Below are 19,045 nucleotides of genomic sequence, written 5' to 3' on the forward strand. Positions count from 1 at the left end.
TTAGGAGAATCTGAAATCCCCCCGGATCCAGGAGAATTCAGGATGTCTGCACCGACCTATGGGATGGACTCGAGACATTGTCTAACCGTGCTGCTGCCGATGGGGAAACTAAAGCCCAGGGAGGCAGCCCCCCAGAAGGCCGGGGCAGGACGAGACGCCAGGCCTGCCAGCTCCCAGCTCTGCGAGCACTGGGTGACTTTCCATGCTGATCCGTTCCCACCTTGAGCATGTCAGTGACCCCGCGGGACCCGCCATTTAGCCCCGATGACATTAAATCCGTGTGTTCTGAGGTCAGCTGGTCTTCCTAAGGAGCAAGGCAATGTCCCCTTGGCCCTTGGCACTGGCTCTCACTGTCCCCTTCCAGGAACCTTGGGATGAACTTCTGGCTGAGATGGTGGGAAGGGAGAAGTGTCTGCTGGCCAGTGCAGGGCACCTGTTCCTTTAGTCCTGACAAGGGGCCAGGAGGCAGTGGGATGGGAATCCGTGGGAAAAGGGGTAGGATGCTGAATGAGGCAGTGGGGCCTCTAGCGTCAGGCCCCTGGCTTGCCAATTGTCCCCCTGGGGCAGTCCTAGGGCAGAGGCCCCCTCCCGGCACAGGCACACTTCGCTCCCTAGCCCAGAGGCCCACGTCACCTGGTCGCTCCGTCACCTGTCTTTCTCTCACACATCTTGCCAAGACTTGACTCTCCCTCCTACAAATGTCCCTGGGAACTTCTTTCCATGTCAGCTCTGTGGGGAGTGGCCACCACTCCTCACCCAGGCCTCTCTCCAACGCAGGCGGGGCTGTGGCTGCAGGTTCCTTCCCAACCCCCAGCTTAACTAGGGTGTGAGCTCATGGAGGGTGGGGGCCACATCTTTCATCCCAGAGCCCCCCGTCCAGCTCAGTGCCTGGCATCTGGTGGGCTCCCAGCCAACATGTTTGGCATTCACTCCAGAGCCAGAGTGGGGATCAGGGAGGAAGCTTGGCATTGGGAATAGATCCTTCAGTTTAGCATAAAATGCTAGAACGCATGGAGGACCCCAGCTGGCTGCTTATGAGCGGATGGCGTTTGTCTCCACAGGCCAGGGCCCCTGGGAAGCTCTCCGCTTCTGTCCCCTCCCTTCCCCAAAGGCCCAGGAAAGCACCGTGCATGGGGGAGGAGACAGAAAACACCAAATGATGGGCAGGAAGCCACTGCAGAGTGACCCGGAAGGCTGGGCCCGTGTCCCTGAGACCCTCTGTCTCTGGGTCCTTTTCTGAGGAATGTCTTAGGTCAACAATCAGTCAGAGAAGGAGCGCCATGCGATGACCCTGCTTCAGTTTTAAAATTCGTAGACAGGGGTCAGGGAAAGAAGGACAAGGGGGGATACAGCCTTGTCCCCTCGGGGTGCAGTTAAGGATCCGTTTACTTGTCCTCGTGTCACCAGTGCTCCCAAGATTCACGGTGAAATGCCAATGCCCATCCCCCCTTCAGCCAGACGGCAGGCGAGCTTTGTGTTTGCATCTCCTGGGACCATCCCTGTGCCAGGTTGAGAAAGAGGTAGTGCCAGAGCGAGGTTGTGCCCAGGCCGGGCGCCCTTAGCGCCACGCTACACAGTTATAGTTGGAAAGAGAGTGGTGCACACTCATTTACACAGCAGTCAAATACTTTTTGACAAACTGGTAAGCTAGTCCTGGAGGAGAAAGTCAGGAAGAACCCCCGCACGTCCTACGGCCTTCCCCCACCCGGCATCCCCTGGCGCCCTCACCCCCTGTGTCTGCCTGCCTGTTACCCTGGGGAGAGATTCATCCAGAAGTCTGGCCTCTGCTTCCACCAGCCCAGCTCCTGGGCCCCGCAGGCCAAGGTGAGGCCAGACAGCCATGGGGCTGGGCCCAGGGAGGCAGCCAGGGCCCCCACCCCCCCTCCCCTCCGGGGCAGGGAGGCAGCTGGGGCCCCCGCTGTCCAAGAACAAGTCCCAGGTGCCTCATTGGAGCAGCCTGGCTGAGGGCGGAAGTGTTCCCACCTGGTCCTCTCCCCCACAATCCTCCGAACCACACACGGGCTGAGCAGACGCCAAGCCTCGCAGCTCAAATCAGAACCCAGTCCCATACAAGGCTGGACGCTGCATGGACCCCATGGGGACCGAAGGGTCCTGAACTGCGGTTGGGGCAGGCTGGAAGCCGCCATGACCTGGGGTCGAACTGTGCTGCTCTCTCAAAGCGCCTACCCTCTCTGGTCCCAGCAGGCAGTTTTGCACCAAGGAGGCAGGAAGCAAGCTAGACAGAGACCCCCTCCCCCCTCCTCAGCTTCCTGCTCCCCCAGCGTGGCCTCCGGAGAGTGAAGGCAGGAGCAGAGCCAGGCCAGCCCTCCCGGGCCAGCCGTCCTCAGCTCCCAGACCTGCCTTTATCTCAGTTTCTCCCTGGCAGCCTCCTCGCCGTGTCATCGCAATGTTGTTTATTTGCTAACAGGACCCAGACTTAACTGACCTCCAGACCCTCTGCGGGCCAGGATGGCTCCTCACCAATGTCCCCTCCCACTCTCCCCGCCCAAACCCGCAGAAAAGGGCTGTCTGTCCGCCCACCCTGTCCTTATGGCCACATCTGCCTTACGACACGTATTCATGTGCTTTTATGTTTCAGTGGCTGGGGGGACTCGGGGAGCCCACCCAACCTCTCTGAGCTCAGTTCAGGGAAATAATCATCCTCCACGGTCACACGGACCTGGCCATTCTTGCTGCTGGGGTGACACCACCACCCTGGAGAGCAGAGTCACACAGCGGTGGCTCTCCAAGGGCGATTCTGTCCCCCGGGGACACTCACTCATGTCCGGGCACATATTTGATTGTCACAACTGGGGGTGCTCCTAGCATCGAGTGGGTGGATGCCAGGGATACTGCTAAACACCCTGTAACACCCAGGGCGGCCCCCCAAAATATCTTCCAATATGTCAGTAGTGCCGAGGCCACGAAGCCTGTGACAGAACCTCCCGCTCTGCTGTGAGGGTCAGAGGGATGACATGGGTGCCTGGTGCCCAGTGAGCCCCTGGCAACCAGTGGCTGATGTTACTCTTACCGTCTGCTCCTCCGCTCGGCCTTAGGAAGTCAGGGCAGAGGTCACAGTCTTTCATTTCCTACAAGGACACTGAGGCCCAAGAAAGGGACATGCTGACCTCGAGCTGGACTGGGACCCCTGCCCTGGGGTCTCTGAGGAAGCGGGGTCTGGTGGAGCCCTGACACTGTCCCCAGTCTCAGAAGCTTCGGGTCCTGGGACCTGGACTTCCTGGAGCTGGGGGTGGGGGGCTGCTCCTGGGGGAGTAGCAGCCCCTCCTCCTCCCACACTGAAAATACCTGTGGGCGGGGGTAGGAACACATACCCAGAGGACAAGTGCCACCTCAAAGGACACGTAGACCTACTGGAACAGCATAATTGCTCAGCTGTCCCCAGCCCTGTCATTTCCAAGGAGGCAGAGGAAGTAATGCGTCACCCTGACTTGGGGGGGGGGGTGCTCTGTGCCTCTGAGGAGGGGATGTCGTGGCGGCTGTGCAGGTGGCAAGGCTGAGGCTGCCTTCCTGGCAGAAGCTTGGCCTGGCCCCCAGTGTGCGGGCCCTGGGGGGAGCTCAGCGAAGCCCGGCTTAGACCTCTTGTCCCTTGGAGGTCCTGCCAGCCTGAGGGCAAGACCATCTGTTCTCTACTTCACAGCGGTGACCGAGGCCCAGGGAGGTAAATGGATTTACCCAATGACACATGGACTCCCAAATCAGAGCCCCACGTTTGTTCCCTTGCAGCACATGGCTGCCACTCACAACCCAGGGGACGGCTGGAACTCACCAGGTGCCCAGCAGCTCTCACCAGCTTGTGGGTGGAGAAAGGGAAGGCCTCATTGCTCAGGTCTGTGTCAAGCACCTCCTGGAGAATGGCCCGGCTGTGAGAGAAAATAAAGTTGGTCAGTCAGTCAATCAACAAACACTTCATGAGCACTCCTGGGTGTGTGCCCTGGGCCAGACAAGCACCGGGGACACGGCAGTGAGCAGGACAAGTCCCTGTCCTCACGAGGCAGACCAACAACAGTCATGGTATTAATGAAAGCACACCAAGACTAATACACTCCCAACATACAGTCGGAGAAGGAAGCCCTCAGTGGAAACCATGACAAGAGCAGCAGACCCTGGGTCGAGGCCAAACCTACAGACGAGCTCTAGCAGGGCTCCTTCTTCGATGGGTGAACTGAGGCTCAGGGCAGTTATCTAACCATCTAACACCCCCCAATCCCACAGAGGCCAGTGTACGAGCTCCCTGAACAGGCACCCGGCTCTTCAGCTCTCCCACCCCATGGTGACCAGCTGTCTGGCTCTCATATTTGATGGACTGCCCGAGAGCTTGCTGTGTCCATGGAAACCTTCACTTGCTGGGCACCTTGCCCCCTTGCCTCCCTCCTGGCCTAGTTCACCCCTCCCACACACTTCTCCTGATCCTGTTAACCCTTTGTCATCCTTCAGGTCTTGGCTCAGCTGATACCTCCAGGAAGTCCTCCCTGACTTCCTGAGTCTGGGTCAGGTGTACCCCTGCCAGGGTACCCCACACTGGTTGTACCCTCACTAAACCAGGAGCTTCGAGCCAACAGGGCCCCTATCCTGATATGCCTGGCACAGAGAGGGCACTTTGTAAATAGACTGACTGAGAACAGCCTGACTTTGCACTACGGGGTGAACTCCCCCATTGGCAGAAGATGGTTCCTCACTTCTGTCCAACAGGAGTCCCCAAGCATGTTGGGGCTACAGGTGGCACCCTAATCCCCACCCCCATCGTGCTAGGAGCTGCCCGCCCATTCAGCCTGAGGTGCCCAGCATGCTGTAGTCGGCCAAGATACTTATGTAACACTCCCCTGGGCCTCCATGTAGTGCCAGCCCGGAGAACCCAGACCCTGTCCTGACAGAGCACGTCCTGTCTGCAGCCCCAAGGTTAGCTGGGGCCAGGCTGCTCCAGTGTCTTCCCCACGGGGCCCAGGGTTTGAAGGGGCTCAGCAGTGCCAGAGTACCCCAGCTCCTGGCACCAATCCAGCCCATGTGAAGTGGCGAGGAAGGGCAAGTGTGCAGGTCCTGGGACCAGGAGGCTGACCTTCCCGAGGGTGACAGCAGGTGGCGCTGGAGGGCATAGGCTCTAGGCCAGAGACCCAGGTTCAAATCCCAGCTCCTCTACTCACCCCCTCCCCGCCCCCACCTAGCCTCACTACCCCCATCTGCTCCACAGGGACAGTGACGCCACTTCACAGCGACCTTGCAAGGAATGAGTGAGAAAACACATGCCAAGCACCTCGGTATTGGTCATTAGAACAGTGATTATAACAGTGATATTTACTTCTAGGGCACATCCACCAGCCACATGCCACCACTGGAGTTTAAGCTAATTAAAATTAAAAATTCAGTCACACCAACCACATTTCAAGGGCTCAGTGGCCACATATTCTTAGTGGCTACCGTACTGGCTGGCCCCCCCAATTATCAAACATTTCCAGAAAGTTCTATCAGATGGCTGGTCGGATGGCACCTCCAGGCACTCTGTGACATGCTTCTCACATAACTCAGAAAGTAGCCCTAATTGGTCGGTGGTGGTGGGAACATCAGTAGTCACACAAGAAACTTTGGGTTATTTTTGAAAGAGAGAGGACACTTTGGAGGAGAAAAGTCAGAAATTACCCAGAGGAGGGCCGTGGCAGCCATCACTCGCGCCGCCTGGAGCAGCTGACAGGGAAGCTGGCTGAGCCTGGCCCGTCGCCCGGGGTGCTCCTTGATCTGTCTGTCTGGCACCGCTCCCTCCCCTGACCACCCACCTCCCCCACACTAACAGTAGACACTCCCTGTCCAAAGTCACCATGGCAATGAAGCCCCAGGCTTCCCGAGCTTGGGCCAGGACCCCCACCCCCACTCACCTGGTGATGTGGAGGGTGGGCTCACCCAGGGCAGAAATGGAACCCACCCCCAGGGTCGGGGCTTCCTGCGCGTGGGCGCTGGGCCAGCGGTCCCTGCACTACTTCACAGTCTGGACCCGTGCCCTCTCGCTGCAGCCAGCCGTCTGCCCCTCTCCACACTCACTCCTCCGCCCATCCTTTCTCACACTCCCACCCAGCGGTCCCTCAAATGACCCTGGGCAAATCCACAGGAACCACAAGTTGCCAAACCCAACGGTCAACTCTCAGTCGTCGTCGCACTTGACCTGTTGACCATGGGGACACAGCTCATCACTCCCTCCTCAAAATCCCTTCTCCACATGCCCCTGACACACCTGCTGGCCTCCCACCCCTGGCCCAGCACCAGACATGCCATTACAGCCCAAGTCCAACGTGTCCTTCCTCTGCTCAGTCCCCTCACCCAGAGGAGCAGCCTCTGGACCTGCAGGCTGTCGTCTCCACGCCCTCTGACCACGCCCCCTCCTCCCAGCCTGCTCCCCCCACCTGCTGCCCTTGCTCGGACACACCAGGCATCCAGGTGCCACAGGGACTTTCCACCTGCTGTTTCCTCTGCTGGGAACCGCCCCTCCAGAGAGCTCCAAAGCTTGATCCCTCACTTCCCTCATGCAAATGTCCCCTGTGCACACGTGGGTCTCCGTGAGCAGCCTGAAGTTAAACACTTGGCAGTTAAAGTACATGACCCACTCAGATTCTATTTGTTCAGCGAGCACGTACTGTGCGTCTGCCCTGTGCCCCTGAGCGGTGCCCACAAACACGGCTACAACTCAGCCTGTGGGGAGGTCGGCCAGCCCGGGACACAGCTGGAGAGCTGCTGGCTTGGCCAGCTCCGAGGCACCAGGGAAAATGCACCCACGACAGGGTCTGGGAACACTGACTTGGGGTCCTGGCAAGACCCACGATAAGAGATGTCACCTGGGCACAGCGTGCTTTGTCAAAGCAGAGCTTTCAGCTTGGGGATAACGTGGCTGAAGGCTCACCTGCCCGGCCTTCCTCTCCCTCTGCTGCCTCTCGGCAGCCCTTCCCATCTTTTTTCAGGAGTTCGTCCTCTCCTGCCTCTTCCCCACACGGGTCCAGTCTGGCAGCTCCGCCACCGGAGGGAGCCTCCCGCCCCAATGTGCCTGGGCTCTGTGGTCAGTGAGTGAGCGTCCACGCCAGGTGTCTTATCCCTCAGGGAGGGCAGCTGCTCAGAGTGTGGGACTTTTGGAGAGTTAAGGGAGCCCCATCCCCTCAGCCCTGGCACTTACTAGCTATGTGCCCTGGACAAAGGCCTCTACCTCTCTGTGCCTGTTTCTTCACCCGATTGATGGCTATTAATACCATGTGCTGTCCCTCTTGCCCTTTACCTCCCAAAGCCCAGACAGAGGGATCCAAAATGCACACCTGCCCCGGTGCCCCTCTGCCTAAGACCCTCCTGTGACCCCACACACAAACCAGCATCCGAGGGCCTACCAGGCTGTGCTTCCTCACGGATGGGAATGTGGCTCAGTAAATACTTACAGTGAATGAATGAGTGAATGGTCCACTCTGCCCCCCGACCTAGTCATCAGAGGTGTTTAGGGAGGTGTTTGGGGAGGGGCAGGTGACTCCTCAGTGGGGTGTTACTCTCAGCCCAGGTAGCAGGTAGAAGCCCTGCCTGGCCCTGCCCACTTAGAGAAGGCATACGTAATGCCTACTCTGTTTTAACCATCCAGCGACCCCTCACGGGCCCTTCTGTGACTGCTGAGTCCTCAGACACTGATTCACTGGAAGGTGCAGTCTGATTCTCCTGTTAAGGGTATTTCTGCATGTTAGTGCTTGAAAATGATTGATTCAGCCTGGCACCTCTGGATTCACCAGGTTGTCTAGTTGACTAGAACGTCCCATTCTGGACCAGCAAGTAGTTCTGCCCACAGGTCCCAGTTGGAGGGACTAGGGCCCAGGGCCCAGGTGCGCCCAGGTGCTCGGCCCCCTTCCCTCTCCTCACCTGGCTGGGCCCTGGATGCTGATCATGCCCAGGTCTTCCGAGCTGTCGATGAGCTGGCACCGGAACTTGTGGTCCTGCAGCACAGTGGTGATGTGGGACCAGTTGTGCTGGGCCACAGCCCCGCCCACAGCCAGGTAGTAACCGTCCCCTGGAACGGAAGCACCAGATTTAGAGCTGGATTGCTAGACGGATGGGGAGCGACGGGGTGCTGAGGCCTCCAGGTTGAGAAAACAGAGGATCTTTTCTTGAAAGTGAAGACACAACCAGAGCGTGGTGACCGTCCCCAGGGGCCCAGGATTCTCACAGGTACAGGACAAAACGTGGGTCCTTCACTGGGGGAGGGGGTCGGGGTGTGGGACCCCCTGAGGCAGACATGCCAAGGGAGCCCTTTCCTGGATGTCTCCACTTTCGTAAGCTGCCACAGCATCACGTCACAGATCTGCGTGCCACCGCAGCCAGTAGTGGGGGCTGTGGACAAGTCTCCTCCCCTCGGAGCCTCAAGTCCTCACCAGCTCTCGTTTCACTCCACATTCCCACACCCCCCGTGTCTGGGTTCCCCGCCTTGCCCATATCAGGGCTGGCTGGGGCCGGGCGCTGGTGGACCTGGCCTGCTCTGGGCAGCTACCTCTCATCTAAAACCCCAAAGAGGGTGGAGACGCCTGGGGATCTGGGTGGGCTGGGCGCTGTGGGCTGTGGACTTTATTGGTTCTTTCCAGGGTTGCCAGATATTCCCCCACGGGCATGTATTCATATATTTTGTGATATGAAAGATCGTTCAAAATCGCGTTTCAGACTGACAACTGCTTGGTACACAACCTTGATCAAATGCAAATCGCCACGTCCTCTTCACTTCATGGTGAGCTGATGTAACAGGTATAATTAACACACATATAAAACACACGCATATTTAACTGACATGCGTATTCAAAGCAGGAACCATACAGCTTATAAAGCTGGGAATAAAACTAAGTCTGTGCACCATTTTCTCGGGTTGGGTGGTATCCCCGGGACCTTTAGGACACTCCACAGAGCCTCCTGGGATGTGACTCAGGGGTCACTGTGCCTTCCTCGTCACAGCATGTGCACTAACAGGTCAAGCGCCTCCCCACCCCCGTGCTGCCCCCCCGCACCCCCCATGCAAACCTCCCACCAGGCAGCTATTTAATTTGATTCAGAGGCCTCAGAACCTAGGAAAAGCACCTTTCAAATCGAGGGGCCAGGAATCCACCAGAACCATCCGGAAGAACACAGTATGGGGTACCCTTGGGCTGGCTCAGTTACAAAGTGCTTCCATGACAACTTCCCCTTGTTAGGGGAGACTAGCAAGGTCCCCATTCCCCAGATGTGGAATCTGAGGCTCGGGGAGGCTGTGTCCCAGCCCTCCTGGCACTTCCAAGCTCTCACTCGATTCCCTACAGCAGCATAGGGCGGTGGGTCCTTGTGTCTCCATTTCACAGATGAGGAAAACTGAGGCTGAGAGCCAGGCAGCGGCAGAGCCTGGCCCAGGATTTCAGGGACCTCCACTTTCATTGGGGTCCCTCTGTTCTGTCTCCCCAGCTAGACTCACTCCCTAAGGATGGCGGCTATGGCTGTGCCTGGGGGACTCTCCTGGGAGATGAAGGCCAAACAAAGCTCCCACTAGCCCTTCTTCAAATGGCCCCGGCTGACCGCTCTGCCCAGCTCCTTATAGGCACCGCCCTCCATACAACACTGATTCTTTCCTCCATACCTTTCTAGCTGGTGGCTCCTACCCATCCTTTGAAACTCAAGGCCAGACAGCACCTCCTCCAGGAAGCCTTCCTCATCCTGGCTCAGCTGCTTCCATGGCCTCCCATAGTCCTTGCTCTTTTCCATCCCTCGCACTCTTAGCCAGTGTCTGAACGTCTGTCTGTCTACACAGTCCACTGTGACATCCTGGAGGCCCCACCCGCCTTACTCATCTCCTACTCCACTGGCTGCCACAGTAAAATCTCCACAAACGATGGATGAGGGAATAAATGAGCGAGTGAATCCGTTCATCAGCTAGGCACATGTGCTCTGGCTGAGTCCACTGCTTTCCCAGCTTCCACATCACCCATGGCAGGAGGGACAGGGCCCCCCAAGCTCTACACGCCCCCAGGAAGACCCTCACCGACACTCACAGCCTCGTCTCCACCAGCAGCCTGCAGTCAGCCAGGACTGCTCTCATCACGCTGTGATTTAGGAGCCACCCCAGAGGCCCAGGAGTCCCCATTTGCCCTCAACCCCCAAATTGACCCTGAAGGACCCCATGGGCAGTGCAGCAGACTTGACCCACCATCCCTGCCCTCCCCCAGAAATGTAAACTCTGCCTGGGCCAGAGCCTCCCTGTCTGGGTCACTGCTATGTCCTTGGTGCCTCACACTGAGCCTGACACACAGGGGTGCTTAGGGACTGTTGTTGAATTCTCAGACAGATGACCGGGTTCACTAATGAGCCCCTGCTTCTCGCTCCACCTCCCTTTCCCAGTGCCCAGGCCGGAGCTCGGCCCCCGGGGGTCCCTACAGAGTCCCACTGAAGATGTAGCTAAATTGCCAGCAGCACTGAGCCCGGCCCGGGGCCAGGGGCCGTTTTCTGAATGGGCCGACTCTGACCCTCCCCCTGGCTGGCACAGTTCACCAGCACAGACAACCACACAGTTGACACCTTTCTCCCCCACAAATCCAGTCTCCCAGAGGCAGTAGTGGGCCCTTCCTGGGACACGGAGCTGGATGTCTGCTAAGGACCTGCCTGGCCTGGGGCTGGGAGTTATGTGCAATTTAGAAAGTCAACCCAGCATGTCCCTGGCAGAACGGCACCAACTCCTCCGAGTGGGAGGCATGGCCTTAGCCTTGGCTCTCTCTGTTCTGGGCGGGAGAGCCAAGCACGCCCACGCTGAGGCGTCTCTGACACACCTCGGTGTGTTCAGGTTCAAAGACATAATCACTGAGTACTCAGAGCTCCAGCATCGCTGCCCAAATCACATCTGCGTTCAGCCTGAAATGAAACCTCTGATCCCCCAGGCCCTGGCTGCAGTGGGCACAGCAGGTAATCACGGGCAGCGCTGGGCAGCCCTTCCTGTCTGTTCTGCTGTCAGGGGCCACCAGTCAGTCACCAGGGCAGGGCTGCATCACAGTGCCCTCTGGGGCACCTCTTACCTTCAAAGGCAGGGGCCAGAGGGGAGGCCTGGGGGCTGGGGGCCAGGCGGCTGACGGTCAGGTCGCTTTCGGTGCCTCCGCGGTGGTTCAGCATACAGGTGTACACGGTTGAACCTGGGGCAGGAGGGAGACCAGTCGGTACTGGCCCCAGAGCATGTGATCCACTCAGCACAGGGTAGTACACATGAGTTTGGATAACCACTTGGCAGCATGCCCTAGTGGGGGTGACCTGGAAAGGCCCCTCAGCTCAGTGATGCCACCACGACTGAGTGACCCGAAAGGGATGGGCAGGTCACCCAGCATTGCCATCCCCCGAGAAGGATCAGGAAGGAAGCTTCGTTCTCCATGAAATGCCTTGGCATTGACTCCTCCCACCCCATTCCTCCCACCACCACACGCTGGAAAGTTTTTAGGGGTAAGAGTCACGTCTCATTCACTTTGGTGCTCTGAGCACAGTGCCTGGCAAAGCAGAAGCTCCATGAATGTCTGTTGAATAAATGATGGCAGTGGGTGGATGGGTGGATGGATGGATGGATGGGGGGCATGGAGGAGAAGGTGGCTGGAGGGGGTGCAGGGGTGAGGGGTGGATGGATGGGAGGGTGGAGGGCGGGGAGTAGAAGGGGGAATGGACAGAAGAGGAATAGACAGATGGAGAAGAGGGTGGATGTGAGGAGGGGATGGGTGGCAGGCAGGTGGTGGTGGTAGGAAGAGGGTGGGGTGGATTCATGAGTAGGAGGTGCCTGTGTAAGTCGGTAGGTGCATTGATTGGGTGGCTGGATAGATGGTGTTATGGGATTACTGTGCCCCCAGAAAAGGTATGTTGAAGTCCCAACCCCCTATATCTGTGAATATGACCTTATGTGGAAACAGGGTCTTTGAAGATGTAACCGTGTTAAGATGATGTCACTAGGGTGGGCCCCAGTTCCATGTGACTTGTGTCCTTATAAGCAGAGGAAAGCGCAGGGAGAGTGCCATGTGACCAGAAAGGCAGAGACTGGAGTGACACAGCTGTAAGCCGAGGAGCACCAAGGACTGACAGCACCCCAGGAGCTGGGAGAGGCAGGAAGGGTGCTCCCCGGAATCAGACGCAGTCTGGCCCTGATGGCACTTTGCTTCTGGACTTCTAGCTTCCAGAACTATAAGACAATCACTTAGATTGTTTAAAGCCACCCAGCGTGGGGTGGCTTTGTTACAGGGGCCATAGGGAACTAATATAGATGGTGAGTTTTCAGTGGGTGGACGGGTGGGTAACATGGTGCGTGGGTGGGCAGTAAAAGAGGAGGAGAATATCCCAAATACGGCATGAAACGTCCTTACACTAAAAACATTATCATCCATTCTTCATCTGAAATTCAAATGGAACTGAGCATCCTGTGTTTTTATTTAATTCTGGAAACCCTGCTTGGGGAGAGCGTTCCTGTGGGGTGAGTGGATGGGCTCCCCAGGCCCGGGAGACATTGACTGAGGGCCTGCTGCTTCGAATGCTTCCCGGAACAAAGTCAAAGGCAGGAAGGGGAGGAAGAAGAGAAGGTGGAGGGAGGCTGTAGGCCTAGGGCCTGGGGCTTGGCGATGAGGCCAGAGGGATCGGACCCAGGGGCCCAGGGCCAGACCAGGGGCAGAGCCATGAGCTGGGGGCGCCCCGAGGGTCAGGGTCAGCACACCACCTCGTCTGAGTACCTGGAGCGATGCCCGAGGAGCTGTGCCTGGTGCTGAAGCACAGAGGACCATGGCCCGCCCCGGGCCTCATACCTGGCGGTCGGCTGACATCGGCGGAGAAGAGCCAGTCAGAGGCCTTGCTTGCGTCCACACCCACCAGGTAGAACTTGCCGAAGTAGGACATGTCAAACACAGCAGCAGCCCCTCTGCAGCCCAGACACTCCCGCTTGATCTGAAAGGTTGGGGGGGGATGGGTGCCACGGGGCTGTGAGATGATGTGCCCCCACTCAGGACCCCGGGGCGCTGGGGCTCTGAGCCCGCCCTCTCCTGCAGCTCAGAAACACTGTGATATTGTTCTCCAGCACAGGGAACACCCTCAGGTAGATCAGAAGCCATAAACCAAAACAATCCATTGCAAGCGATTAAAGTCACGCCAAGTGTGTTCTTTGACCACAATGGAATTAAATCAGAAATCTAGCAGAAGGAAAATTGGAAAAGTTCACAAATACATGAAATTAAACAACAAACTCCTAGTGGATCAAAGAAAACATCGCAAGGGGAGTCAGCAAATACTTTGAGATGAATGACAATAAAAACACGATGTACGGAAACTGACACGTTGGGGCTAGAGCAACACTCGCAGGGGCCTTTACACCTGTAAACGTCAGTTAATACTGAGAAGATGCTCTCAACGCAGTAACCTAACTCTCCACTTTGAGAAACTGAAAGAGAAAATTAAACCCAAAGCAAGCAGAAGGAAAGAAATCATAATTAGAAGGGAAATGAAATAGAGAATAGGAAAGAAAAAGAGAAAATCAGCAAAAGCAAAAGTTTGTTTTTTGAGAAGATCAACAAAATTGGCAAACCTTTAACTAGACTGACAAAGATGAAGGAGAGAAGACTGAAATGACTGAAATAAAAGAGGGGACATTGCTATTCACCTACAGAAATAAAAGGATGACAGAACACTCTGAGCAACTTTCTGCCAACAAATTCGCCACAAAATGGGCAAATTCCTAGAAAAACACAAATTGCTGAAACTGACTGAAAAAAGAGATAGAAAATCTGAATAGATTTACAACAAAAAGGAGATTGAATTAGTCATTTTAAACACCCCACAAAAACAAAACAAAACAAAAAACACCAACAAATAAAAACAGGTTCAGACGGCTTCACGGGTGGATTTTATCAAACAGTCAAAGAATTAATACCAATTCTTCACAACTCTGTCAAAAAAGAGAAGTGTAGGAAACACAGCCCCACTTATTCCAGGAGGCCAGCGTTACCCTGATGCCAAAATCAGACAAAGACATTACAAGACAGCATCATAACCAACATCCCTCACGCATGTAGACACATACCCTCAACAGAAAGCCCGCAAACCAAATCCAACAACGCAGAAAAAGACTCGTGCACCACAATCGAGTGGGATGTATCCCAGGAATGGGGGTTGGTTAAGAGCCCAAAGTCAATTGATGTAATTAATACACCATATTAATACTGTGTTTCCCCGAAAATAAGACCGGGTCTTATATTAATTTTTGCTCCAAAAGACACATTAGGGCTTATGTTCAGGGGATGTTATCCTGAAAAATCATGCGATGGCTTATTTTCCGGTTAGGGCTTATTTTCGGGGAAACACGGTAGAACAAAGGACAAAAACCGTATGATTATCTCAATACAAGCAGAAAACGTGTTTGACAAAATCCAACACCTGTTCATGATAAAAACATCGAGCAAACAAGGAACAAAAGGGAATTTCCTCCACCTAATTAAGGGTGCGTATGGGAACCCAACAGCTGACACCATAATTACTGGTGAAAGACTGGGTGTTTTTCCCCCCCCCACGACTCCCCCGGGCTCCAGAGCAACACAGGGCTGTCCGCTACCTTCTACTGAACACGGTCCTGGAGGTCCTAGCCAGGGCAATCAGGCAAGAAGAAGAAATAAAAGGCATCCAGATTGGAGAAGAAAGCAAAACTACCTCTATTTGCAGATGACATAATCTGACACATAGCAAATGCTAAAGAACCACTAAAAAACTATGAGAACTAGAAAAATAGTTCAACAAGTTGCAGGATACAAGGTCAATACAATAAACAAACCAAAAACTACTGTATTTCTTACACTAGCAGTGAATAATCAGAAAGGAAATTAAGAAGATAATTTCATTCACACCCCAAAAAGAATGTTTAAATGCTTACAAATAAACTTAACAAAACAAATGGAAAACTCATACTCTAAAAACTAGAAAATATTTTTGAAAGACATGAAAGACTTAAACAAATGAAAAGACATCCTAATATGTACAAAACAAAGACTTGTTAAAGTGACAATGCTCCCCAAAAACATCTACAGATTCAACACAATCTCCATCAGTATTTCAGCTGGCTTCTTGGCAAAAATTGATAAGCTGATCCTAAAATTCATATGGAAATGCAAGGGGCCCAGAATATTCAAATCAATCTTAAAAACAAAGAACAAATATGGAGGATTTACACTTCCTGATTTCAAAACTCACTACAAAGCTACTGTCATCCAGACACAGTGGTAAAACCCAAGGACAGACACGTAGCTCAAAGGAGCAGAATTGAGGGTCAGAAATAGACCTTCACATGTATGCTTAATTAATTTCACCAAGGGCGCCCAGGCGATCCAGTGGGGGAAGCAGAATCTTCGACAAGCAGTGCTGGGACAACTGGATATCCACCTGGGAAAGAGAGAAGGTGGACCCCTTCCTCATACCGTACACAAAACATAATCAAAGCGGACCACAGACCCAAGCATAAGAGCTAAAACTATGAAATTCTTGGAAGAAAATACAGGAGTCAATCTTTGTGACCTTGGGCTAGGAAACGCCTTCTTAAACATGACACCGAAAGCACAAGGGGCAAAGAAATATACATCAGTTGTACAGCGTCAAAATTAAGAACTTTCGTGCTGCCAACAATACAATCAAGGAAGTGAACAGACAACCCCCAGAATGGGAGAAAATAGTTGCAAACCGTAAATCTGAGAAGGGGCTTGTATCCAGAAAATATGAAAGACTCTTATAACTCAATAAAAAGACACATAAATCAATTTGAAAACAAGAAAATTACTGGACAGACATTTCCCCAAAGAAGACACACAAATGGCCAATAAGCACATGGAAAGATGCTCAACACCATTAGTCACCAGGGAAACGCAAATGAAAACGAGCGAGATACCCTTTCCCCCCATGGGGACGGCTAAACTCAGGCAGACAGTAGCAAGTGTTGGTGAGGACGTGGGGAAGTCAGAACCCCACACACTGCTGGTGGGGATGTAACGTGGTGCAGTCGCTTTGGGAAACAGTTGGCAAGTCCTTGGAATGTTAGCACATGACCCAGCGATTCCACTGCTAAGTATCTCCCCCTGAGAAGTGAACACACATGTCCACACAAAGCCTTGTCTGCACATGACCATATCAGCACTATTACAACAGCCAAAAGAAGGAAACAACTCCAATGCCCACCAACGGCTGAATGGATAAATGAAATGGAGGACGTCCACATGATGGAATATTGTTCATCGTAAGAGGTGATGAAGCCCTGACACATCCTAAAACATGGATGGATCTTAAAATTATTACACCAAGTGGAAGAAGACAGTTACAAAAGACTACACATCGTGTGATTCCATTTATATGAAATACCAGACGCGGTAAAGCTATAAAGACAGGAAGCAGGTCAGTGGCTGCCTGGAAATGGGGGTGGGGGGGAAATGACAGGGAGCTCCTGCTAGGTGTGGGGTTTCTTTTGCGAGTAGAGATGAAAATATCCTAAAATCAGATTGTGGTGGTGATTGCACAACTAGACTAAAAAACACTGAATCGTATGCTTTAAGTGGATGGATTACATGGTATGTAAATCACATCTCAATAAAGCTGTATTTAAAAAAAAAAAAGAACAGAAATTGCTCCTTATTCCCCTCCACAGGGAATACAAATGGCCAGCCAGGTTTCCAAGGTCTTCTGTTGCCCAGCCTTTCTTTCTCCCTGATCCCCGTTTCGGGGTCACTCCATCGGTGCTCTACACGCACCAAACAGCCGCTAGGCAGATATGCCAACCTCGCTGTTATTACTGAAAAAAAATTGTAACAACAAAGCCCCACTGACTGAGCACAGAGTGTGTGTCAGGAAGCAGTGTCGTCTCCTGCCACCCAGGAACATAGGCCCCCAGCCCATGAGGTAACTGCTATGAGCGACCTCACACTCAGATGCCCTCTGAGGCCCAGGGAGGGCACATGATGTGTTCAGGGTTGGACAGTCAGGAAAGGCAGAGCCATGCACTCAGCTGTGTCTGTCTAGAGGGGCACCAACCACGACAGGTGGCGTGGGTATCTCTTCCCAGCCCTGTGTTCAGGAATGCCACGTGGGTGGTCAGAGGGAGTGGATGGGGAGAGGATTTATACCAGGGCAAGGCCAACACCACAGATCAGCCTCCCCAGGCTTGCTGGTAGTGGAACAGCTCCCACTGGGTCCGCCCATGCCCACGCCCGCACCCGGGCACCGCTGCCCCAGCCCTGCAGACACACGACCCTCCTTGGAGTGCCTACCACCCGACTGGCACTGCGCTACCCTGGCTTCTGCTGCTGGGTGTAGACCAAATGCCAAAACAGCTTCCTGGGCTGACTCTCATCGACTCAGGCCCAGGAAGTTGCCAACACTGGGAACAGTGTGAGTTTCACACTTGGTGACTGTTCGGGTGTGTTTGCTATGAAGCCAAGTTGGCATTCCCTCCGAGCTCCCACATCCTCACGGGCCAGAATGTCTGCAGGCCTTGGAAGCTCCATGTGTGGAGGTGCCAGACGGAGCCTATTCCCTCCCCAAAGTGGCTGCCCCAGGGACCCTTGAGCTCTGGAAGCAAGTGCTTCCTGCTGCATTTCAGAAGCCCCTTTTCCAAGGCCTGTGACTGGCCTTCGCCACTGGAGCAGCTTTGGGAGAATCCTGGGGGTGACAGTGCCGTCCTTGCGGGACCAGCTATAACATTTGTGAGGCCCAGGGCACAGTGAAACTATGGGGCCTCGTTCAAAAGTCAAGCGCGACAGCAGAGCGTTACACCAGCCCAGGGCACTTCTGAGCGGGCGCGCCGTGTGTCTGCCTAGGTTGCAGGCCCAGGAAGCTGGCCTTGTCACCTGCCGTAAGGCACCACGAGGGACCCCCAGCCTCAAGGATGCTTCCCAGGGACGGGCTGGCTCAGGAAGGGGGAGGAGGAGTGGATGGCACAGCGCCAGGTGCTGTTACCGCGGCGATCTGGGACCAAGTCCTGCTCTGGGCCAAGCCCTGCTCCAAGTGTCTCCTCTCCTAAGGAGGAGGATGCTTTCTACAGATGAGGAAACCGAGGCACAGAGATTAAAACTTGCCCCAGGTCACAGGCTAGGACCAGACATGGCCTGGCATGAACCCAGACAGCGGGTGGGCCCCAGGGGCTGGTTCCCCAGCCACCATTCACCTTGGCCTCTCCTGTGCTCTGCCAGCTGATCTTGGAGACACCCACACCTGACCTTGCTCCTGCTGATGGAGCCCCCTCCCCGTTTCCCTCCTCCTCCTAACTCCGCGGGCACTCATGGAGGGGTAGGAGCCAGCCGGTAGATTCTGACCTCCCCTCCCAGTGCCCAGTGCGGCCAGCCCTGCCTGTTTTCACAGATAAGAGCCCAGTGTGAGGTGCTGACTGAATCCTGCACTACGCTTCCCCAGTGCCAGCTCAAGTCCTGGCCCCTGGGGAGGTCCCCTTACCAGAGTCTGCAGGGAGTGGTCCCCTGGCCCGACCAGGTGCGGCTCCCACTCAGAGGGACATCCCAGCCCCTGCAGCCAGGCCGGGTGTCAGGGATTTGGGGGACATCTCGCCACCCAGTGCCCTGGACTCCCAGGATGGTTCCCAGGTTGGGGTGCCAAGCTGGCCCATCTTGGGACCAGAGTCTGTCCCCGATTCCCATTCCAGGCTCCTCTCCTTGTCCATGGATTCTGGGAAAGAGGGACTTCCAGGGACAGACCTGGCTGAAAAGCAGTGGGCTCTGCAGGGACCTGCTCAAGGTGGGGTCTGCCCAGGCCCATCCTCCCTGCCAGTCCTGTCGCAGGGACCCCCAGCCTCAAGGATGCTTCCCAGGCACCCTGGGCTCTGGGGACCCCCAGGCTCAGGCCTTCACTCCAGTCCTGCACAGACACGAGAGGGACGTCACGCCGCCTCTCCAGTTGGCCATGTGTACAGGGACCCAGCAGTGTTCTCCTTGGTAATCACTTTACAAAATGGCAAAGAAGCTGGCATTGATCTTCCTGCACAAGCTGCCTGTGTGGTGCAAACTTGGAGGGAAGGCCTGGCCCCCAA

General features: G+C 55.0%; 1 protein-coding gene across 3 annotated transcripts in view; it reads right to left on the reverse strand.

The window, feature by feature from the left end:
• The window catches only part of SARDH (sarcosine dehydrogenase), a 60,439-nt gene that overhangs the window by 14,113 nt on the left and 27,281 nt on the right, over positions 1 to 19,045 (reverse strand). For all 3 annotated transcript variants that reach the window (XR_012495994.1, XM_074331323.1, XM_074331324.1), the window contains 4 exons: positions 12,792 to 12,930; positions 11,043 to 11,156; positions 7,888 to 8,035; positions 3,788 to 3,881 (listed from right to left, as the gene is read on the reverse strand). Coding sequence is in view for 2 of the 3 variants with exons in the window: in XM_074331323.1 (XP_074187424.1) it covers positions 3,788 to 3,881; positions 7,888 to 8,035; positions 11,043 to 11,156; positions 12,792 to 12,930 (495 nt within the window). In the remaining variant the exon portion in view is untranslated. The remainder of the gene's footprint in view (positions 1 to 3,787; positions 3,882 to 7,887; positions 8,036 to 11,042; positions 11,157 to 12,791; positions 12,931 to 19,045) is intronic.

This window comes from Rhinolophus sinicus, linkage group LG04 (assembly GCF_036562045.2).
Source record: "Rhinolophus sinicus isolate RSC01 linkage group LG04, ASM3656204v1, whole genome shotgun sequence".
Classification (NCBI taxonomy): Eukaryota; Metazoa; Chordata; class Mammalia; order Chiroptera; family Rhinolophidae; genus Rhinolophus; species Rhinolophus sinicus.